We start from the raw sequence: 19,760 nt of genomic DNA, 5'->3' as shown, positions 1-19,760 counted from the left end.
TGCCACCCCTTCCTCTGCGTTTCCTCTCGTGGACGGGCTGGCTGGGATGACCCGGTCGGAGCGTGGGGCTTCTCAGTCATCATGACACTCTGGATGAAAAAGGAGCTTTTTCTATTCACTTGTCTCCATGTTAACAGCTGCTGGGCGGTGGGCGCTCGTCCAGTTGAGGCGTCACTAACGTTACTGTGACACCTATGTCAGCTGGTATTCGGCTGCGGTCTCCTCCAGAGAGACGACTCAGGTTGACGCAGCCAGACTTGAACAGTTTAAGTTTTTTTTTTTGTTTTTGTTTTAGAGGGGACTAAGAAGCTGATGATTGTAGTTTGTTGTTATGAGACCTACAAAGACAGGCAAAAAGAGGAGGAAGAAACAGTTGGATAACTCAGTTGGTTTCCTTTTTTATTAAAAGCTTTACATTATGACAAAAATATGCACTAAGGGGAAATACAAAAAAATAAAAACAAACAAAACAAAAACATTTATTGGATGCCAGTGGGTCAGACACTTCGACAGAGACCGAGCAGCCATGTTGGTGAAATGTAATCTAAATGTATGATGTGATGTCCGCCTGACAGTGTATATACAAAGACTTTTTTCTAAACTGGAGACTGTGAAGCTTGCCCTATTTAGAACAGGAAAGCTAAACTAGATTGTTCTCCGATCTGTCTTTACAGATGCTACTATTATTTCCTTTAGAACATAAAAATAGTCATTCACGGAAAGATAAACTATGCACATAAAATAACATTATACATGGGTACAGCCCAAAAAAAAAAAGAAACAAATGAATACTTAATTAAAAAAAAAAATCTTGGCTAAGAAATGAGGTAAAAATGTTCTGCTGCAGCATGTTATGACCAATAAAATAAACAGTTCTGTCAAAGTAAAGATAACTCAGCTGTGTGTGAAACTGACATCTTTTTACACAATCAAGAACCAATAGCTATTTGCTTTTTCAAAGTTGAATCTCAAGAAAGAGAATGACAAACTTAGCTAGACCTCATTTTTATCATATTCATCTCCAACATAAACAAAATATCAGTCATCTGTTGCAAGAAGTGTAAGAAAATACATTTTCCCTTGAATGCTTTGTGTTACCAACATGGCTGCCATCATGAGACAGTAGAAACTTTTTTTTTTCCTTTGTTTCGCTTCTAAAATAAAAAAGGTTCACACCTACAGTGTGGCTTAATATATGCACTTTCTTACAAAGTTGTTTTTTAACGCTGTTTTAAAGAAGTAAAAACAGCCACATCCGGGATAACAAATTAGTTTTTGTTTTAAGAGTGACCCCGGCACCCAGGAGTTTGACATCACAATCTGCAAAAGACAGAAAGAGGGAGAGAGAGAATGGATGGTGTCAATACATGCGGGTGAAGCACATCACTGATTTAAGCACAGAAAGGTGGATGCAAACCACAGGACTCAATGAAATACTCCATGTTCAATCTCATAGATCAATATTCAGCTTATTTTCCTACAAGTGTGTAGTGTGCATCCACATAAAGCAATCGGAGCGAGGAGAATTCACAAGCAGAAGCAGACAGTGGAGTTAATGGGGTTCATTTGAACAAAGACCTCCTTCCATATTACAGATCAGGCGGGAGGTCACAAACCTGAAATGGATTCCACACAAAATAATTGTAACTGGCAGTTGTAAAGAATACCATAACTCCACTTAAAACACCAAATAGCGGTAAATGCACATTTATTAGGTGATGAAAGCAGATATCAGCTGTGTGTAAAATGAAGATTGCACCGAGATGGACAGTGAAGGATTGTGGGTATGACTCGACGCTCATACAGTCCACAGGAAAAGACTGAAGTTTGGAAAAGCCTGGCATCCCTTACAACTGGATATAAAACGTGGATGGTTTGTTTTTGCCATTTTGGAGCCAGGAGATGGGTCGTTGGAGCCGGAAGTGACCATATTTGGACAAAAGGGCAGAGCTAGGGAAGCACAAGTGGTCATGGTTGAGCTAATGCTAAATGCTAGCTTACTGACAAGGTCAAATGCTATAATTCAACAAATATTTGCCTGGAAAAAAAAAACAAAACTATTTCATGGTCTAGTTAGTGAAATTTATTCTGGAAAAATATGTTTTATTCAATAAACATAAGCAACAAATGGACCATTAACAAACTTCACAGGATGAACAAATCAAATCAGACCAGACTGTACCCTGGAAAAAAGTATTTTTTGAGAAGTTTGAGGCAAGTCCAGCTAGCATCTAGTGGACATCAGTGGTATTTGACTTTCAGATACTTCCATACTGAAAACCTCTGGACTTGAACTTTATGTGTATCATCATTAAGATCAGACTTCAGGTAAACTAGCAGATAAACTCGTGTTGCCATTAGTTCTCAAGCTACTCATAGGTTCCTTACTTTACAGTTTTTTGTGCTCTTCTTCTATTTAAGGGTACATGCTTGCAGCTAACCCCCATCACTAAATTATGTCTAAAGTTATATAAAAGATGCATGATAACAATACATATTACTATTATTATAAATTTGATTATTGTTCACTATTTAGCTTTGTCTTAGTCTTAAAACCGCTTTATCTTTTTTGTATTTGTGTATTTATTTATTTGTTCTTGAGTTATTTGCCAATGATTATTATTTTCATCAATTTACTTTTGATTATTATGATTACATTATTATTTTTGTTCCTTGTCTTTATTTTATATTATTACATAACAAAATGGAATGTGAAAGAGAAATTCCTGGCTTTAGTTGTGACAGCTTTGCCACTTGCTGACATTCAGGATTAATTCTACAAATCACTGTTCCAATGTTACGCCTGCCGTCTGTTTGAGCGTTTAGTCCTGACCCAAAGACACAAACAAGATGACAGTTCAAGTTTAGAGGAAACACAAGATGGCGACCAAGAAATCAAAGGGCAGGGTGGAATATGGAGCAGCACACCTGTGGATGGCCACTGGAAATACTTCAATCCCGGCCCTGTGACCCTGAACTCAACACAGCGACATAAAGACTTGTTTTTCTCGCAGTCGGCTGTTGCCATTTTGTGTTTCTTCACCAGTGCTGCTGCTCATCATCGCCACCACCTTACCTGCTGGCTTTAAAGCCTTTGAGCTTCTGGACAAAGAAGGTCTCCAGAACCTCGGCACACTGGTAGAAGGGCGAGTCACTGGGGTTGTAATAGCGGCAGTTGTCGAAGATTTTGGTCATGTCCGCTACAAACTCCGTCAGCTTGATGTACTCGCGCTTCTGCAACCTCTCCTCCATGGTAGAAAGGTCTATGAAGGAGATTAAGAAGTAAGCATTTGGTATGCACAGTATGTGGTGGATACGTGTGAGAAACCCACATATTTAACTGTACGCGCTCAACACAAATACCACACATGCGGAAGCAAGAGATAAATATCTGGCTTTTCCAATCAACATTGTTCCACAAATCTGAATGCCTGCCTCAGTAATTGCAGCTTATGTGGCATGTGCTTGACACACATTCAAATATGTCTCATGGGAACTCATTTTATCAGTTTATATGTGACAGCAAAAATTCAAATGCTCTGCCAGATTTAACCTCTGTCTACTTAGCTCTCCAGATCAGCTGGTAAAATCTGACCAATTTGTCATTCCTGAGGACAGCGTCATTATCACAGTATCATTCCTGATTTTAAAATAAATAATTAACAGGCTGTCCATTGAGGATCTGAGCTCCCAACTCCCTGCCTCACTGAAAAGGGGTTTTCAGTGCCACTAACCTGGTTAAACCAAGTTAGAAACAAGTAAGTAAGTGAAGACGCTAACTGGCAACAGCCGAGCCTTCATATGATCTGCTGCTGCCGGTGGTTTGCTCTGCACGGCGTCCCTGGGGCTGCGTTTTAAACAAACATATCCGACTCTTAACCTCCTTAACCCCCACCCAGCTGGCCAGAGGCTTACAAACCTCGTGGTCAATATCAAAGACCTCCTTCTTCTCTGTCATCAGATTTCATCTCAAGACCCTCCAAAACTACCAACGGCTGCAACTACACCGGCCAAATGCTCTTTTTATTTTCTGAAAACCAACAAGGTCTTTTTCTTGTGGTGGAAGGGAGAGGGGAGGACTAGAGTTTCCAGGATCAGGCCAACAGGAGCTAAGTGTGGGGCTGATCCCTTTCCACAGGGAGCCCAGTAGACCTGGACCCGCTCATTAACGGTTTGTTTGTGTGGAAGTTCAAAAAGCCCCTGTTGACGCAAGTCCCCATTTACATGGCCAGTTTGATCTGAGTTGGAGGGCTTCCTCCCTGCTGGCAGCAATGTTTTAAACTTTAAGATATAGAGACTGGGTGTTACTTCCAATATCTAAAGCCATTAGGGGATAAAAACAGAACTAACAAGGAAATATAATCTACTGAACAGAGAGTTTTCACAATCCTACTCTGAGGAATTCGATATAAAGGCAAGAGCTGATAAAGTCATGGTGTGAGATTTACATTTTCCTACATTAGAGCAAAACCCATGATCATGTTCTCATGTTAAACAGTTCTGTGTCCAGACATCACAAACTGTGTCACTTTTTCCATTAAAAAATTTCAGTAAATATTCAATCACATTTGTAACAACATGCAAAATGCCAGTCAACACATAAATTAAGCATTATGCTCCTAATGCTGGAATTTAGGAAATGGTTCCAGTTTTTCATGTGACTTCTGCATTGTTCAGAAAACCTTTAAATATTGGAGGTTCCACCTGGGGTGAGCACATACCACATAACTCCACTGTGACCTGCATTTATCTGTAGCACATCTGACAACTGTGAATGAAAACAAATAACCTAGGCATGTTAATAACCCAGAGAAATTATTTCAGACCTTACTAAAAGCATAACATGTTCCTTAAAAAAGATGCATAGACTCTTACAATAATAATCCCTCTCAATTACTTCTCGCCTTATTTTGTTGCATCTTGGATGTTTCTGGGTGTGGCTCTTTGTACAATGAGCGTAACCCCAGCTCATAACCACTCCGAGTTGTGTAGACAGAACTCTAAATATATAAATAAATACATAGCAGTTCTATTGCTCTCTTCTGTCTCTGCTCTGCTGTCGGCCTATGCATCTTCACGAATGAGCTTGGGGCTGAGAAACACTACAGGATCATGGGCTGTAATGACTTTCAACTGTCCAGCAGCATTGTACCAAGCTGTGGGTGTGTTTATTCATGATATGGGACATAACTGCTATGAAAAAATGTTTCTCTGATTTATGGCTGAGCTACAAATGATATCAAATGTCCTAATTTTGTATTGTGATAAATATTGTTGCATATTATTGTTGTATATTGTTGTATTTTGTTTATACTGTCATCTAAAACACTTACAAATTGCTTCAGAGTTTGTTTTTACCAAAAGCTGCAATGTAATTACCTTTGAGCATATTGTGATTAAAGTGGTGAGAGGATAAAAGACACCATCTCCTTTCCAGTGTTTTCTTTGCTGTCTGTTGCAGTTTTTTGGCTAAAACCAGGTCTTTTTAGTCAGGTTAAGTGACTAAATAAGGGACTGTGTTTCAATTACTGATCGCTGGTCCTGTTAGACATGACCTGGACACATTTCTACTGCTCTACTCCAAGTCTCAACACAGAAGCCTAAAAGTGTGGCCTCACTTTTCCACAGTGGCATGAAACAGTGTCAGGTCATCTATATTTATATTTAGCGAGAGTAGGTGTAGAGGAGATATATGCACTGTCAAATGCTAGCATTTTTCCTGTGCATTTTAGCTCTTGCAACTTTAATTTTGCACAGCATTGATTTTTTTTAGCATTAGAACTGTTTTAAGATTTCTACCTTTCTGAAATACTTGTCAAGTTCTGACCATAAATAATCATTTTTGAACAAGTAACTGGTTTATTCAACTCGTACAGGAGGAAAAATCAACCTTTAAACTCAGGAAATCTTGAGTTATCGTGACAACTATAAATTATTATGACTTACTTAATATATAACTTATAACTTACTGTAATTTACTTAATTGACAAAATTGACATTTTTATCTCAATAATATTTCAACACACCCATGGAAAGATGTATTTTTGTGCATATAGTTTATATTCCTTTTGAGACTGTTTTCCCTCTACTTAATTATTTCAGTTGTGCTTGTGTATGTCATTACTTCCCCAGTATTTTTCCATCCTATGTTTCTCCACTCACCCATTGGTTCCTTGATAACCCTGTAGTAGTCTGGGGCATCATTCGTGTCCACCGGCTCTAAGAATGGCCACGCCATTTTATGTGCCTGTACGGGGAAAGAGAGAAGGGGTGGGACATAAAGAGAAAGACAAGACACTTGAGAAAACTGAAACTATTAAAGGAAAATAAACAGAACCATGAAAATGACACTGGAAGCAGGTGGGTCAACACAGATGTTCTCCCTCATTCTCTGCACTGTCCCTCTTACACATAAATACACACTGACTGGTGAAGAGAGGAGGAGAAAGCAGGACGTGGAGAGGAGGAGGAGAGAGGAAGAGAGAAAGAAATGGAAGCAAGAAAAAATGCTGTGGCCAGGCAACTATCCAAGCGGCGCTCTGGGGAGCTAAACCCATCAGATAAGACGGACACAGAGGACTTTTGTTTGCTGGTTTTAAGATGTATTGCAGCAATGAGGAGCAGGCGGTCTATCAGTGCCTCAGCTACTGCTTAGTGTATTTATGTACCTATAGTATTATAGCGAGGATCAGTTTACCCACTGGTTTGGTGAGCAGAGTACAGGTTTACTGTTTTCATGTGGTGAAACTAACCTTATAAAATTACTGTAATATTACTAATTACAATCTAATATGTGTTTGTGAACCAAAACACCTTCAAACATCCTTTTATCACTCCTAAGATACAAAATGTATTGTAACACAATATATCATTTTGAGGTTAAAGACATTTTTTTTTTGTTTTACCTGTAATGAGCGTAGGATTCTGCGCAGGCCCTCATAGTCCTTGTCAGTGAGTGGGGTGAAGACTGTCATGGCGTCCTCTGTTGACTGACACTGTGGACAAACATACTCATCGATGTGGTTGGCCTCGCTCTGCAGGATGCCCACACATCGGCCATGGTACCAGTTCTGGCAACGGTCACACCCGATGTAGAACCTGAGGGAAAAGAAAGGGCTTTTCAACGCATTTTAATGCATAAAAATGTGACTATAGAACGATCCCAAAAGACAGATACTTGGCAATTTGAGTTGCACACATAAACACACACTCTCTTGTGGTTTCTTACTGGGACTCGTCGTATGGCGTCTGACATATGCAGTACAGCTCCTCTGTGCTGCTCTGTTGGCCCCGTTTACACTCTACGCAGATGTAGTCGTCCATTTTCTTTGCCTCTTTCTCTGTGATCCCCACACAGTCGCCATGATACCAGTTGGTACACAGATCACAGCCGATATAAAACCTTCATAGTCAACCAGAACACACACACACATTACTTTGTTAGTAAGATCTCAGAGTAGACAAAGAAAGTCAGGGACAGTGAAACATGCCATGGTTTATAATATAAAGCCGTTATGGTCAAAAGGTTTCATCATCATCAGTATTAGGAGAGCAGCTGCATACTTGGTCTCATCGTAGGGTGTCTTGCAGATGCAGTAGAGCTTGGTGTCTTTCTTGCTCTCCTTGGTGCTTGTTGTCGAGATCATCTTCTTCTTCTTGGACTTAGCAGATGACGCTGTCTCTTTCTCCTCCTCCCGTTTTCTCTTGTGTGAGGAGGTGACTGTCGTGAGGTGGTGTTGAGCTGTGATGCTGTGAGCATGTGCCAGGGCGTGTTGTTGCTGACTGTGTGCTGCTGCAGCGGCGGCCTGTGCTGCCTGCTGGGCTGCAGCGTGAGCCCTCTCCTTCTCACGGCGCATTCGCAACAGGTCCTTCTTCAGCTCCTCCTGAAAAGTGAAACATCAGGACATGCATGTATGTTTTTTTTAAGAAACAATTTTTCTGACATTAATATTTTAGTATTTAATCCCATCATAATCTTCACGTTGTCATGTTCCTCCCTCCATACCTGGGCCTCTAGCTGCAGCTCCTTGTCTAGAAGAGCCCGCTTTTTCAAGATCTCCATCTTGAGGCTTTCTTTGTGCCGATAAAGGAGTGAGGAAAGCTTGCTGGCGTTGGCCAACCTCCTCTTTGCCTCCACCACCTCTTCTTTCTTTTTCCTCTTAGCTGCCTGCCTCTCATCTTTGTCTATTCGGTCGAGGATGAATTTCATCACCTGGTTGCATACAATCATCCTGGGCAGACAGAGACAAAAGGGGAGAGAAGAAGTTCATCACTGACTTTAGCCTCATAGTCTTTTGACAGTTACAGAGGACAGCAGCTGCACACACTGCAGAGGATGAACTGAGGATGAACGGCACCTTACATGCTGCAGAAACATTTATAACCTCATGAAAACACAGCTAACAACAGCCCTACTGAAGCCCGTGAGGACCCATATGAGGCTGTGTCCCATTTCGAGTGTTGTTTATTAAGACTAGAGTACACATAATACTCTGGTGTGGATAAAGAAAGAAAGATAAAAGAGCAGCGAGGAAAATAATTATCACATAACTGACTCTAGAATTCAGAGAGCTGGGGTACTTGAATTCACAGAGGAAGAAAGTTTATCCCTCTGAAACACCAGTGGGCAGGAGCAAATATTAATCCAAACAATGCTTCAATGTTTTGGAGTATATGACCTGCCCGACTCTTGGCTACTTCAAAAAGTGAATACGTTACTTCCCACATGTAAGGAAAGGCGGAGCGTGTCAATGAACAATGAAATCATTTCTCTCAACACAGTCCTTGAGGCATTCTGGTGACTCAGTTGTGGAGCCAAACACTCTGTAGTTACAAAGGCCTGGGTTTGACTCCGCTTTGGTGTTTTCTTCTATCTCATTCCTACTGGTCACCAAATCTCGACTTTCTCCGCTGTGAACTATCAGATAAAGGCTAAATAAATTAATGTTGGCAGCTATGATTCCTCACAAACTTTCATGAGCTCTGCAAACCAGTACTGTCAACAGATATGCTGGAACGCTGTGAGATGAGAAAGCATGAATCTTTGAAATGACATGCTGAAAGCCTAACTCCAACATGTCTGTTTGCTAAAAGCGAAGCAGTGGCTGCATCATCCTTGTGAAAACCAAGGCGAGTGAGCTGTGACAGTGGACCACGTGTCTTACAGATGTTAGAGGAGTGTTTAGATGTCCACTGTTTATTTGTGTGAGACTCAGTGCTTCAGTAGTAAGGGAGTGGAGCTGAGAGTTGGAAGAGAAGCATGGTGAGAGATAGAAAAGGGCTGGATTGCTCTTGTAAACATGGGAAAGGGAGGAAAATAGGTCATATGCACACATTAAAACAAGTCGAAATGCACACGAGGATTCAGTGTTGTGTGTAGAGTCCTATGCTGTGACATGATTTCCTGCAGAGTCAAGTACAACAAATATAGGAGCTACTAAACCAAACATCTGACCTGAAAGTCAAATGTCAGTGAATTGTGGTACATTTTGACAAGGTTTCCATAGGCTTTCAGACAGTTTTTGTGCTGTCTGACTTAAAGCCTTTTCCCTACATTTGTGGAAAATTTGCTTATAAAAGTGGTGAGCATTAGTGGTCATCCTGCACAATAGAAAAAAAATATTATTACTATATCTGTGAACAATAATTTCAAAAAGGCTAGAGAAAATAAGAACAGTTGGGACCTAAAATGGCCTTACAATGGTAGGAAAAAGCCTGATATATGGCTGTATGTTCACAGTATGCTCACTTGTGTTTGCTAACATTCACAACTAAGATAGAAAACTGTTGCTTCACCTTCAGCAAGCAGCAGCCTTGTTGAGTGCACATTAGTGTGAACAACAAACACACACATCCATGATTGCTGAGGTCAAAGGCAGGCCAGGATTCCTATAGTATGTGCGCAAATGTCCAGCAAGCGCTACAAATGCAGCGTCAAAGTGGCATACACGAATGAGGAGGAATTGGATAAATACCCACAGCCTGTGTCCCAGTTTCAGGTTATTACTAAAACAACCATATTTTCACAAAAAAACGAGAGAAAGGGATGATAGGAAATGAAGACACGGAAAAAGGATGAAAAATAAGCAGTGAGACAGACAACAGACAGAGCTGCTGCAGTGATGTCACAGTAGTCTGGGTTTGGCGTTTCAGGTCAGTGTGAATGGTCACCGTGTTGACACACTGTCTGTGGACATAAACACATGGTTGTCAGGGTGAGCTATAGGTCAGAGTCTAATTGATCTACAACATATATGAAAAAAGGGAAGCAAGGAAACCTTTACAGGCATTTTATTGTATTGGTTTCTACTGCATTACAGTACTAGAAAAAGTCAGAATACACCATAAAAAACAGCATTAGACTATAATAAAAACACCTAACCCCTAGAGCAGAAAAAAAGATGGAAAACTCAACAGAGATTTGTGCTTTACTGTAAAACTTCTGCCATTTATTAATGGATCTGTTTTTGTGTTCATGCTTGTAGGGTCACAATAAGGACATACAGCTGTTGGTGGTTCCACACCCAAAGTTCCCATGCTGCGCAGCAAGTCCCAGCGTGGTGCTGGACCAAGGTCAAGAGCAGACGATACCCTATAGACTGCTGAGTTAGTGATGTTACCATTTGTATGTGTTAAATGTAGCAGGACCGGAGTCTCAAAGACAAAAGGACCTAGACCAATCCTTCATACAATTTTCATAACTAACCTCTGATTCTCCTCTCTCTCCGCAGGTGTCATGGTTTTCTTCTGCTTTAAGTGTTCGATAACAGCGTTTTGTTTCATCACCACCTGAAATGCAACATAGTTAACAGATAAGGAAAAAATACCATATTTAAATCAAAGAGAGAAATGTATGACAGTACAAGGCAGTAGAATCAGCAGTATATCGTCACCTTCTTAAAATAATGGCCTAAGTCATCTTTTTTAGGTTTTTCTAAAATATATATATATAACCTCCTATGACCCAGCTATGGGTTTTCTGTCCACATTTGTGGACAAGAGTTTCACAACTTTATACAAAAAAAAAGAAAACTGTCCACCACAAAAGACATTCCATAAAAGTTTTAAAAACTGCATCTGAAAAAACTGTTGCATCACGATGTTTCCAATATAGGCACTAATCTAATAAAAAACAAAAAAAGCTTGTACTTTGCTGACATTTCCTGGGTCTTAGGAGGATATATATCATATCCTCAGAGATCTGGTTAATTTTTTCTGTTTTTTTTTTTTTTTTTGAAAACTAGAAAATTCTGAAATATATACACACACACACAGAGAAGTTAAAACACACTCAAACACACCCACACACTGTAGTACTGGCAGCATTAATCCCAACAAACAGTGACAGTGTCTGAGCTCTAAAAATAAACAGTGCAGAGTGGAGAGTGGAAGGATGTCGAATGTTTATGTATCGACGGTCAGGAGAGAGTGAGCTTTAGACTGACACGGACGACCTGGCTTCGACGGTTGTCTGAGTATACACATATGGACATACACACCTGTTTCTGAATGATGTCGCTCTGGCTGGCGGCGTTGAGGGCTTGTTCCCTCTTGGCCTCTGCGGCCTGACGCTTCTTCTGCTGCTGCTGCTCTCTGAGGTGCTGGATCCTCTGCAGCTGCTCCTGCACAGAGGCAGCCTGGATGGTCACCACGTTCCCAATCTGCAAACAACAGAGAGTGATAAATATGTACTTAGTCTAAATATATGATACAAGCCTAATGCTGCAGTTGTAACCAGTCAAATGATATCATGGTCCATCTTGCGTTCCATCTGATTTCATTTAGAAAATGAATAAAATCTGTTTTTGTAGGAATATGAAGAAGACACCTCACAGTGGAAGGAGTAAGAAAGGCTTAAACCTTATATGACTACACTCTGGACTTGTGTAAAACATATGGACTACAAAGCCTCTACATTGGATTTATAATGCCAGTGGGCCTCAAATTTTTCAGCTACACACTGTTCACACTGAAGGCTAATTTACTCCCAATAAGAATATTTACTGACTTGTGAGAGCTACTACCATGCCCAATAAATGTTTTAATCCTACAACGACTACACACGCGTAGTGATTTGGCTACGGGTGTGTGACATGTGACTGAATCAAGTAGCTAGTTACTTCTAAAACACCACATTTTCTTTAAAAAACAAACATGGTTTCACAGATGCATTGCTATAACAAAACTCAAGTCATGTGTCCTTTTCAATTGTGTGGTTTGAAAAAGGTGCAACTGAAACATCACTGTTAAAGCAGCCATCAGTACTTGTGCTCACACAATCTTCCACCTCAGTTTATACAGTCATGGCCGGAAATTTTGGATGTTTTTTTTTTTTAAATTTGGACATGTTTCTGAGGTACACTGAAGAATAATTAGAGCAATTATATTGGTTTCAAAGACTTTTATTGACAAATAAATCACATTTAAGCAAAGAATCCATTTTCTGTCATTTCCAAAACTTTCGGCCACATCTGTGTAGAGCTGCACTTACCCACCTGATAGTTTCCATTTAGAACCATAGTAGCAGTATTTCTAAACAGTTCATCATTTGTAACTCTCCCTACAGTGTTTAGTGTCTTGTCAGAGTTGAACATGTCAGTGAATACTCTGAGTTAAATAGCATTGAAGCCTAAGTTCTAGACAGACTGACACTGGGAGCTTCCAGAGTTTCTTCTGAATATTATTAGAAGAACAACAGCTACAAGCGGTGGTGCATGTACTGATAGTTTGAGAACATGGTGCTATGCTACAGGCAAAAAAAGATTAAAATGAAAGATTCAAGTACAGAAAATCCCTACATTTGTTAGCTGCTTTCATTTCACATGGATTGACCCTTATGGCACAGTCAAAGCAGGCAGTAGGCATCAGTGTGTGTATTCTAGTGAACTGGCAGCGCTACCTGTCCTCCCTGAGCTGAGGTGGTCCCAGTCTGTTGTATCTGGATAGGAAGCTGTAGTTTGATGTGTTGTGGCAGAGAGCCTCCACCCTGCTGGGCCTGCAGCTGGGCCAACACCTGCAGCCAAGACACAGATGATACACAAATTTAACAAAGCTGAAAAAATACAGGTAAAAATGTTTTACAGGTAAAAAAAATTTTTACCTTATGATTGGGCAAACAGTAGTTTATTATTAGTTATTCCCTGTTCAGACCAAAGATTTGTGACAAAATAAGCTGAAACTATTTACAATGCACTGGTCTGCGACATTTTTGACACCTGTTAGATTATCAGTGAGGTTTGATGACATGATTTATGATTTCTGCATGTGCTCTCCAACTTTTCAGGCTTATTCCAGCTTTTCCCTGTTATACCCTAAAATGTCTTTGTCTCATCTTGGGTCTGAACTGGACTTTACAGATGAACAGTATAAGTATTACCATTCTTCTATCATGTTTCCCTGATAATCCTACCTGTACCTGCTGCTGCAGTCCAGACACGCTGATGAGTTGGGGTGTCTGCTGTAGCTGCAGCTGGGTGGTTCCTCCCTGTGTTTTTACCTGCAGAGACGTGGGCGACTGAATGGGCATGTGGGCCTGCGTCTGTGGGGGTAACTGGCCCTGAGGGGTGGCCGATGAAGGGGTGCTGGTGGTGGCCAGGGGGGTTGCCCCTGCCTGGACGGGGGCTGCGGCCTGTTGGGCGGGCTGGGCTGGGGATTTGGTGGCGGTGGAGTTGGGTTGTCCAGGAGCAGTGGTGGCTTCAGAAGAAGGAAAACAAAAGAGAGAAAGTCAGAAATAAACATCACTGTACAAAATGACATCATAGTTCAGTATTCAAGAGGATAGTTTGATATGATGTATACTGATTGTTACATATTATGCTCTAATATTAATATCCTGTGTCACATCAAACTCTTTACAACAGCATTTTTTTTGTGTGTTGTGTTTTGTTTACTTGTTATAATTTATATGTGAAACTTACTTTGCTTCTAATGTTCCAAATTTACATTCTACATTTTATTTTATTGTCTGTACTTTTATTTGTTTGCGTTTTTGCTTTCAAATTCTGTATGATTTTTTTTGGGATTTTGATATTTGTCCATATGTTTATCTTGAATATTCTGCTGGTCTTCTGCACAATGTTTTCTATATTTTGCTGCTGTAAATACTATAGTGCAAACAAAGCGGGACCAATAAAGTCATACCTTATCTTATGTGCATTTTAGACGTACATTAATTTTGTTAGCAAATTTTAACGAAAAGCATTTTCTTGCAAAATGAAACGTATACTCTAGAATGCAATTCTAAAAAAAAAAGGCTTTTCTGTGTGATTGCCCAATACAATCCATTTACACATTGGATTTAAAGAAAATATGCAATAAATTGATACTTGGATAAGAAATCCCCTTTATTGGGACATGAGATTTAGGTCATATCTCAATACCCTGTGAGATAAACTTCAGATTTAACTATAATTCAAGTCAGTGAACAGCTGTCCTACACTCTTTGCACGTCCCTTGTTTCTTGTCATACCTGTGCTTGACGTTGGTGTTGCAGCTGCAGCAATGGGTGTGAAAAGGAAGCGCTGCACCTGGCCGTTGGGCAACGCCGCCTGCATGAGCTGCTGACCAGGTCCTGGGATGACGGTCATCCCATGAGGTATAACCTGGAGCTGGCCGGTGGTCTGACCCTGACCTTGAACCATCACTGTCAGAGCCTGCTGGGTACCACCAACTCCAGCCTGCCGATCGACGTCTGACACAGCCTGCTGCTTCTGTGGCACACGACACAGAAAAGAAGCTTAGTAAGAGGTGAAAAAATGCCATACAATGTAGTCTAGTCCAGAAGTTAACTCGTGTGAGAAATTGTTATTACAAATGTTCTCTTTTCTATTGAATGTCAAAAAGAGTAACAAGTAATCAGATATACAATAAAAAACAGCCATCTGGTTTCTGTAAATGTCCATGTCATGGGCAGTTTTTTTTTTTTTTGCCTCTTGAAGAACTTGAGCTGAGTCTCACTGTGTTGACGGTAAAGGGTTGTAAAAACCCATTTAATGATTGTCCTGTGAGGTTGAGAGCAGCTCTGGTATTTCCTAACGCCACATATTTTGAGCAAATGATGACAGTTTGTAAGTTTGGATATCATCATTTGTCATCTTCATTTTTGTTTTTTATTTTACTGTGTTTTTGTCACATGTTGCATTTTAGAATGTGCTGTGCTATGCATTTGAAAGTGTCCTCTAGCTTATAGCTAAATCTGGCTCAACAGATGAGCTGTGCATGGCTCCTATTAAATAAAATAACATAAATGAAAGAAAACATCTAAAAGTTGATTTAAATTCATGATCAAAATGTAAATCTGAATAGTGTGCCATCCACATATGTTCATAAAAATAATGAAGTACAGTGAAAAATACGCTATATGGACAAAAGTACTGGGACATGTTGAATCAGGTGTTTCTTTTCTAACAGGGGTCTGGGCTACAAAACGATAACGCCAAATGTCATTATATAGTTTTATATTCTGACAAATATCATTGCATTGGTTAGTTTTGATTAAAATGAGATTTTTTTTTTTTTACTTAATTTCTCTCAACATTGATTTAGGTTTTTTTTTTTTTATTTTCATCCTCGACTATGATTTGAAATGTTCTCCTTCTAAATTTCTAAAATATTAGACTGTAAAAAATAATTTTCTACCACAACTAACCATCTACTTTCTACACATCTCACTTAGGAAGAACTCCCATTAAACTTTAAGGAAATAAGGATGTTTATAAACTACATGGACAAAAATATTGGGACACATCATGGCTATGGCTCATAAGATGTCTTGTTCATGCTGATTTGAGATACAAACATCGATGTTTTCTTAAAGTTTATGAGTATTATGACATTTATCATTATCGTTTTGTAGCCCAGACCCCTATTAGAAAATAAACACCTGAATTCAACGTGTCCTAATACTTTTGTCAATATAGTGCAAGACAGACTATGTGATCTACAGTTATTTACATTTGACCCTCTCTGATACTAACCTGTGTGAGCTGGGTGAGCTGTGCCAGGGTGAGTTTAACCTGGCCTTGCCCCTGGGCCCGAGGCGTCCCGGTTGGCGTTTGTCCTGCTGCCTGTCCTGAGCTGGGGCTGCTCGTCCCCTGGCCAGTGACCGTGGCAACAGGGCTTGCACCAGATATTGCTGTGGAAACTGCCTGGCCACGAATTATCTGTGTCACTACTTGTTGTCCGCCCTGACCTAGAGACAGAAAGGTAACGAAATAAAATATAGACAATAGAAGAAACTCTGAAGACTGTTCGGTTTGTCTGCTATAAGTAAAATTGTATTCAGAAAGCAGTTATTCTGACATTTATTTGAATTCTCATTAAATAATTTTTACCTTGTTGGACCATGAGGGGTGTTCTGAGTATCGTCTTTCCCATGGCTCCTGTCTGCTGGATTGGGGTTCGGATCACCGTCATTCCTGGACGGATCTGACCACCAGCTGCCAGAACCTAGAAGAACATCACCCTGTCCATGTTACTAATTTACCAAATCACAGCCAGCATTTTCAAGACAACTTTGCAAAGAGTTCAGAGACGAAAATCTGCAACATACATGTCCTGGGCTGAAAAATACAACACAGAGACAGTAGTTTATAAGTCATATAATATCTATATTGGAAAGTGCATTGAGGACAGAGAAGCAGAAAATAGATGAATGGTTTGATTTGATGTTTTTGTGGAACTTTGTAGGAGCAAAACGTGTGTACCTGCTGCTGAGAGCCTGGGGTATTGGGTCTAATGTTGAGTGTAGGAGTGCGAGACTGGAATGCGGTGTAGGTCTGAGCACCTCCTGCTGTACTGGATGGGATGATACCCAACACTTTCTGCTGAACCACACCTGCAGAGAGTAAAAGAGGAGAAAGGCATTTAAGTTAACAAGCTTGGTAGGTGAAAAAATAAAAAGATAGAGGCTTTAGGAGGGTGGTGATATGAAGACAGGATTTCCCAGGGAGAAGCTCATCGGGTCTTACACTCAGTCAGGATCAATTCATCAAACTTTGGAAATAAAGACAGGATAATGACCCACTGTGACGTTAAGAGATGGGTAATTTAAGATAAAAGTCAGAGGACAATGGTACAAGTGAAGGAAAATAGATGAAATGGATGGGTTTTAAGATGTGCGATTTTAAAAAATGTACTTCATTTTCATCCATGCATGGTTACTTGTCAGTTTATATTTCTAGACATGTCAAAAACCTTCCTTTTACAACATCAGACATACACCTCCAAATTTCAAAATGCTCGCTGCCTAAACATCCTTGATACGATTAGAGACGTGAAGCTGTGGTTACATGTTTGCATGTTACAAGTGAAGAAGTTTAAAGGGGTCCTGCATGACATGGCTCAATACATTATTTGTGGGCTTTCCTAGTTGCAAGATTGCCAGCTTTTGATCACAGCAATAGTAAATATTAGTCGAGCAGGTAAACAAAATCTTCAAAGACTGACTGAAAGCTTAGTTGGTTTTCCCCCAACATACCTGAAACCCCTTCATAAATTATGCATGAACCCAGATCCTACTTTTTTAACTTTAATCAGACAAAGGGAGCGTTTCATATTTGTTCGGAGGGTTCTCGGCCTTCATGAGCTCACGTGAAGTCAATGGCAGAGATGGAAACCATGAGAGTGTCGCTCTTTTTCCTCTGCTGTGTTCTCACTGTGGTTTTTCAACCGCAACCAAGCAGGTAAACCTATACATCAAGGGTTTCCCTCTATAAACAGGCCCGTTAACCCTGGTCATAAGACCTGGGGAGTAGCTGCTCTGGTCACACACATCAAACATTTGTTTCTATGGACTGGTTGTTTGGAGAGGTTGGAGTGTGTGGAGAGGTACACTTTTATTCAAAAAGGAGTAGGGGAAAAAAAGAAAAATGGAATCCCTCTATAGAGGACTACCTGTCTGGAAAGCAGACCTCTGTGTAAACTTGTTTTCCTCCCTTACTTCCTTAAGCCCTTCCAAAACAAACAGGGCGCCCAACAGTCATACTGGATAAATACACATGTCCATTAAATGGTTACACTCCACCTGAACTTAGTTTCTCCTTCATAGTAGCTTCAAAGGCAGGAAAAATCACTTTCTTTGTACCCTTTCTGAGTATTTCTCATTTTATCTTTGATTGCAATATTTTCTTTAAGTATCATGAATGTTTTTTTTCGTGTAGTGAGATATGTTCTGCAAAAATCAGATATGTTTCCAGGTCGATCCAATGCACGATACTTGTTAGCAGACCAAAAAGACCAAATCTTAAAAATAAATCATTGTGTTTAAATCTGTATACATCAGTTTTAACAGCAATCAAACATGTTCTATGCTTTTGAACACTTTAAATGTACATTTTCAGGTCGTATGTTGAATATGAGAGAAAAATCTGGTGCTATTTCTTTGAAAGTAACTCTCACGTAGATTGAAGTATGTAACCTAGTAAGTTATTGTGAGCTCTAAACTTGGCTCATATGATCCACAACACATTTAGTGAAGTGAATAAATCTTACAGACCAAACTGACAGGCCCACAGACGAAGCAGGTGGTGGTGGTACAATCATAGCCTCATCTGTGGTGTCAATATTGACAGTGTTAGAAAGTTTAAAAAATTTGACTGAAGACAGCCCAACTCTGAATCCAGTGTCTGAATTTAGATCTCCAGACTACACAAGTTCACCATCCCAGAACCATCCAACCAAAATAACATATTTCTATTAGATTACCATGCCGACAGGACACAACCAGACATGGTGTGCCATGCCGCACTAAGCTACTGACTCATGAGGTTGGCACATAGTGGGTACCACAATGGAGCTGATGTAGCCACAGACGCACAAAACAGTGATCGACACCTCACATGGAAGTGCCAACCCGAACCAGGAATAGTATATGATCATGACTGTATCTGAACTAAGCTCAGCACAGCATTTTCAGTAGAAAATGCATTGACTTTTCAGATATCTTTCTCTTTTACTCAAGACACTGTCTCTGTTAAACGGTAAAGACACCCTTCAGTCATGCTACAAAACATACAAATTCTCCACGTTTCCCCCAAAAAGGTTTCCTGACCTTGTTAAGAAAAACCCTCATTGAAAAACTGACTGTAAATATGAAAATATTATGAATTTCTAAGTTAACTGCAGGGCACTAGATGTTTCCTGCTTCTGTAAATCTCCCCTAATCTATGTGAACTGATGACTTCTACATCAGTCTTGTAAATATTGCATCATAGATCTGCACTTGGCTCTAAAACAGGGGTGTCAAACTCATCCTAGTTCGAGGGCCACATTCAGCCCAGCATGATCTCATAGCCTATAAACAACAACTCTATTTTTTTCTGTTTTTGTGCAGAAAAGTAAAAGTACAATTTTAATAATATTATACCTCAGTTTATCATTTTCACATGTGAATGATAACTTACAGATCACAGTGGATCTACAAAGGCAAAAACATTTAGTAACAGACAGAATATTGTTAAAATTCCACTTATTTTTCTAATGAATTACGGTTTGTGGTTGCTTAGATTATTCACATTTTTTGTTAAAGGACAGTTTGTATATGTAACATGTTCATCATGTAATTTTACCATTTCAACACTAAAACAAAGAGAAACATTTGGAGTTGTCGTTATTCATAGGTTATTATGTTTTATATTTGTATTTTAGTGGCCCAAGTCACTTAAGATCAGATTGGGCTGTATGTGGCCCCTGAACTAAAATATTTTACACCTTTGACAGTTAATATCTTCAGTGTAATTTTTGCACTTTGCAAATTAATCCTT

At 39.8% G+C, this 19,760-nt stretch overlaps 1 protein-coding gene across 2 annotated transcripts in view; it reads right to left on the bottom strand.

The window, feature by feature from the left end:
• Positions 1-301: 301 nt before the first annotated feature.
• The window catches only part of LOC115420832 (nucleosome-remodeling factor subunit BPTF), a 49,366-nt gene continuing 29,907 nt past the window's right edge, over positions 302-19,760 (bottom strand). Inside the window, exons 22-36 of one of the 2 annotated variants that reach the window (XM_030136385.1) lie at positions 16,704-16,834; positions 16,332-16,446; positions 15,975-16,189; positions 14,468-14,708; positions 13,409-13,692; positions 12,899-13,012; positions 11,499-11,660; positions 10,706-10,788; positions 8,006-8,231; positions 7,564-7,883; positions 7,229-7,402; positions 6,906-7,098; positions 6,163-6,247; positions 3,077-3,263; positions 302-338 (exon numbers count right to left, since the gene is read on the bottom strand). In XM_030136385.1, the coding sequence (XP_029992245.1) occupies positions 302-338; positions 3,077-3,263; positions 6,163-6,247; positions 6,906-7,098; positions 7,229-7,402; positions 7,564-7,883; positions 8,006-8,231; positions 10,706-10,788; positions 11,499-11,660; positions 12,899-13,012; positions 13,409-13,692; positions 14,468-14,708; positions 15,975-16,189; positions 16,332-16,446; positions 16,704-16,834 (2,567 nt within the window). The remainder of the gene's footprint in view (positions 339-3,076; positions 3,264-6,162; positions 6,248-6,905; positions 7,099-7,228; positions 7,403-7,563; positions 7,884-8,005; positions 8,232-10,705; positions 10,789-11,498; positions 11,661-12,898; positions 13,013-13,408; positions 13,693-14,467; positions 14,709-15,974; positions 16,190-16,331; positions 16,447-16,703; positions 16,835-19,760) is intronic. The other variant, XM_030136393.1, reaches the window with a different exon arrangement.

The sequence above is a fragment of the Sphaeramia orbicularis genome, chromosome 1 (assembly GCF_902148855.1).
Source record: "Sphaeramia orbicularis chromosome 1, fSphaOr1.1, whole genome shotgun sequence".
Taxonomy (NCBI): domain Eukaryota; kingdom Metazoa; phylum Chordata; class Actinopteri; order Kurtiformes; family Apogonidae; genus Sphaeramia; species Sphaeramia orbicularis.
Note: the sequence above shows the minus strand (reverse complement) of the source record. Positions and strands in the feature narration are given on the sequence as shown.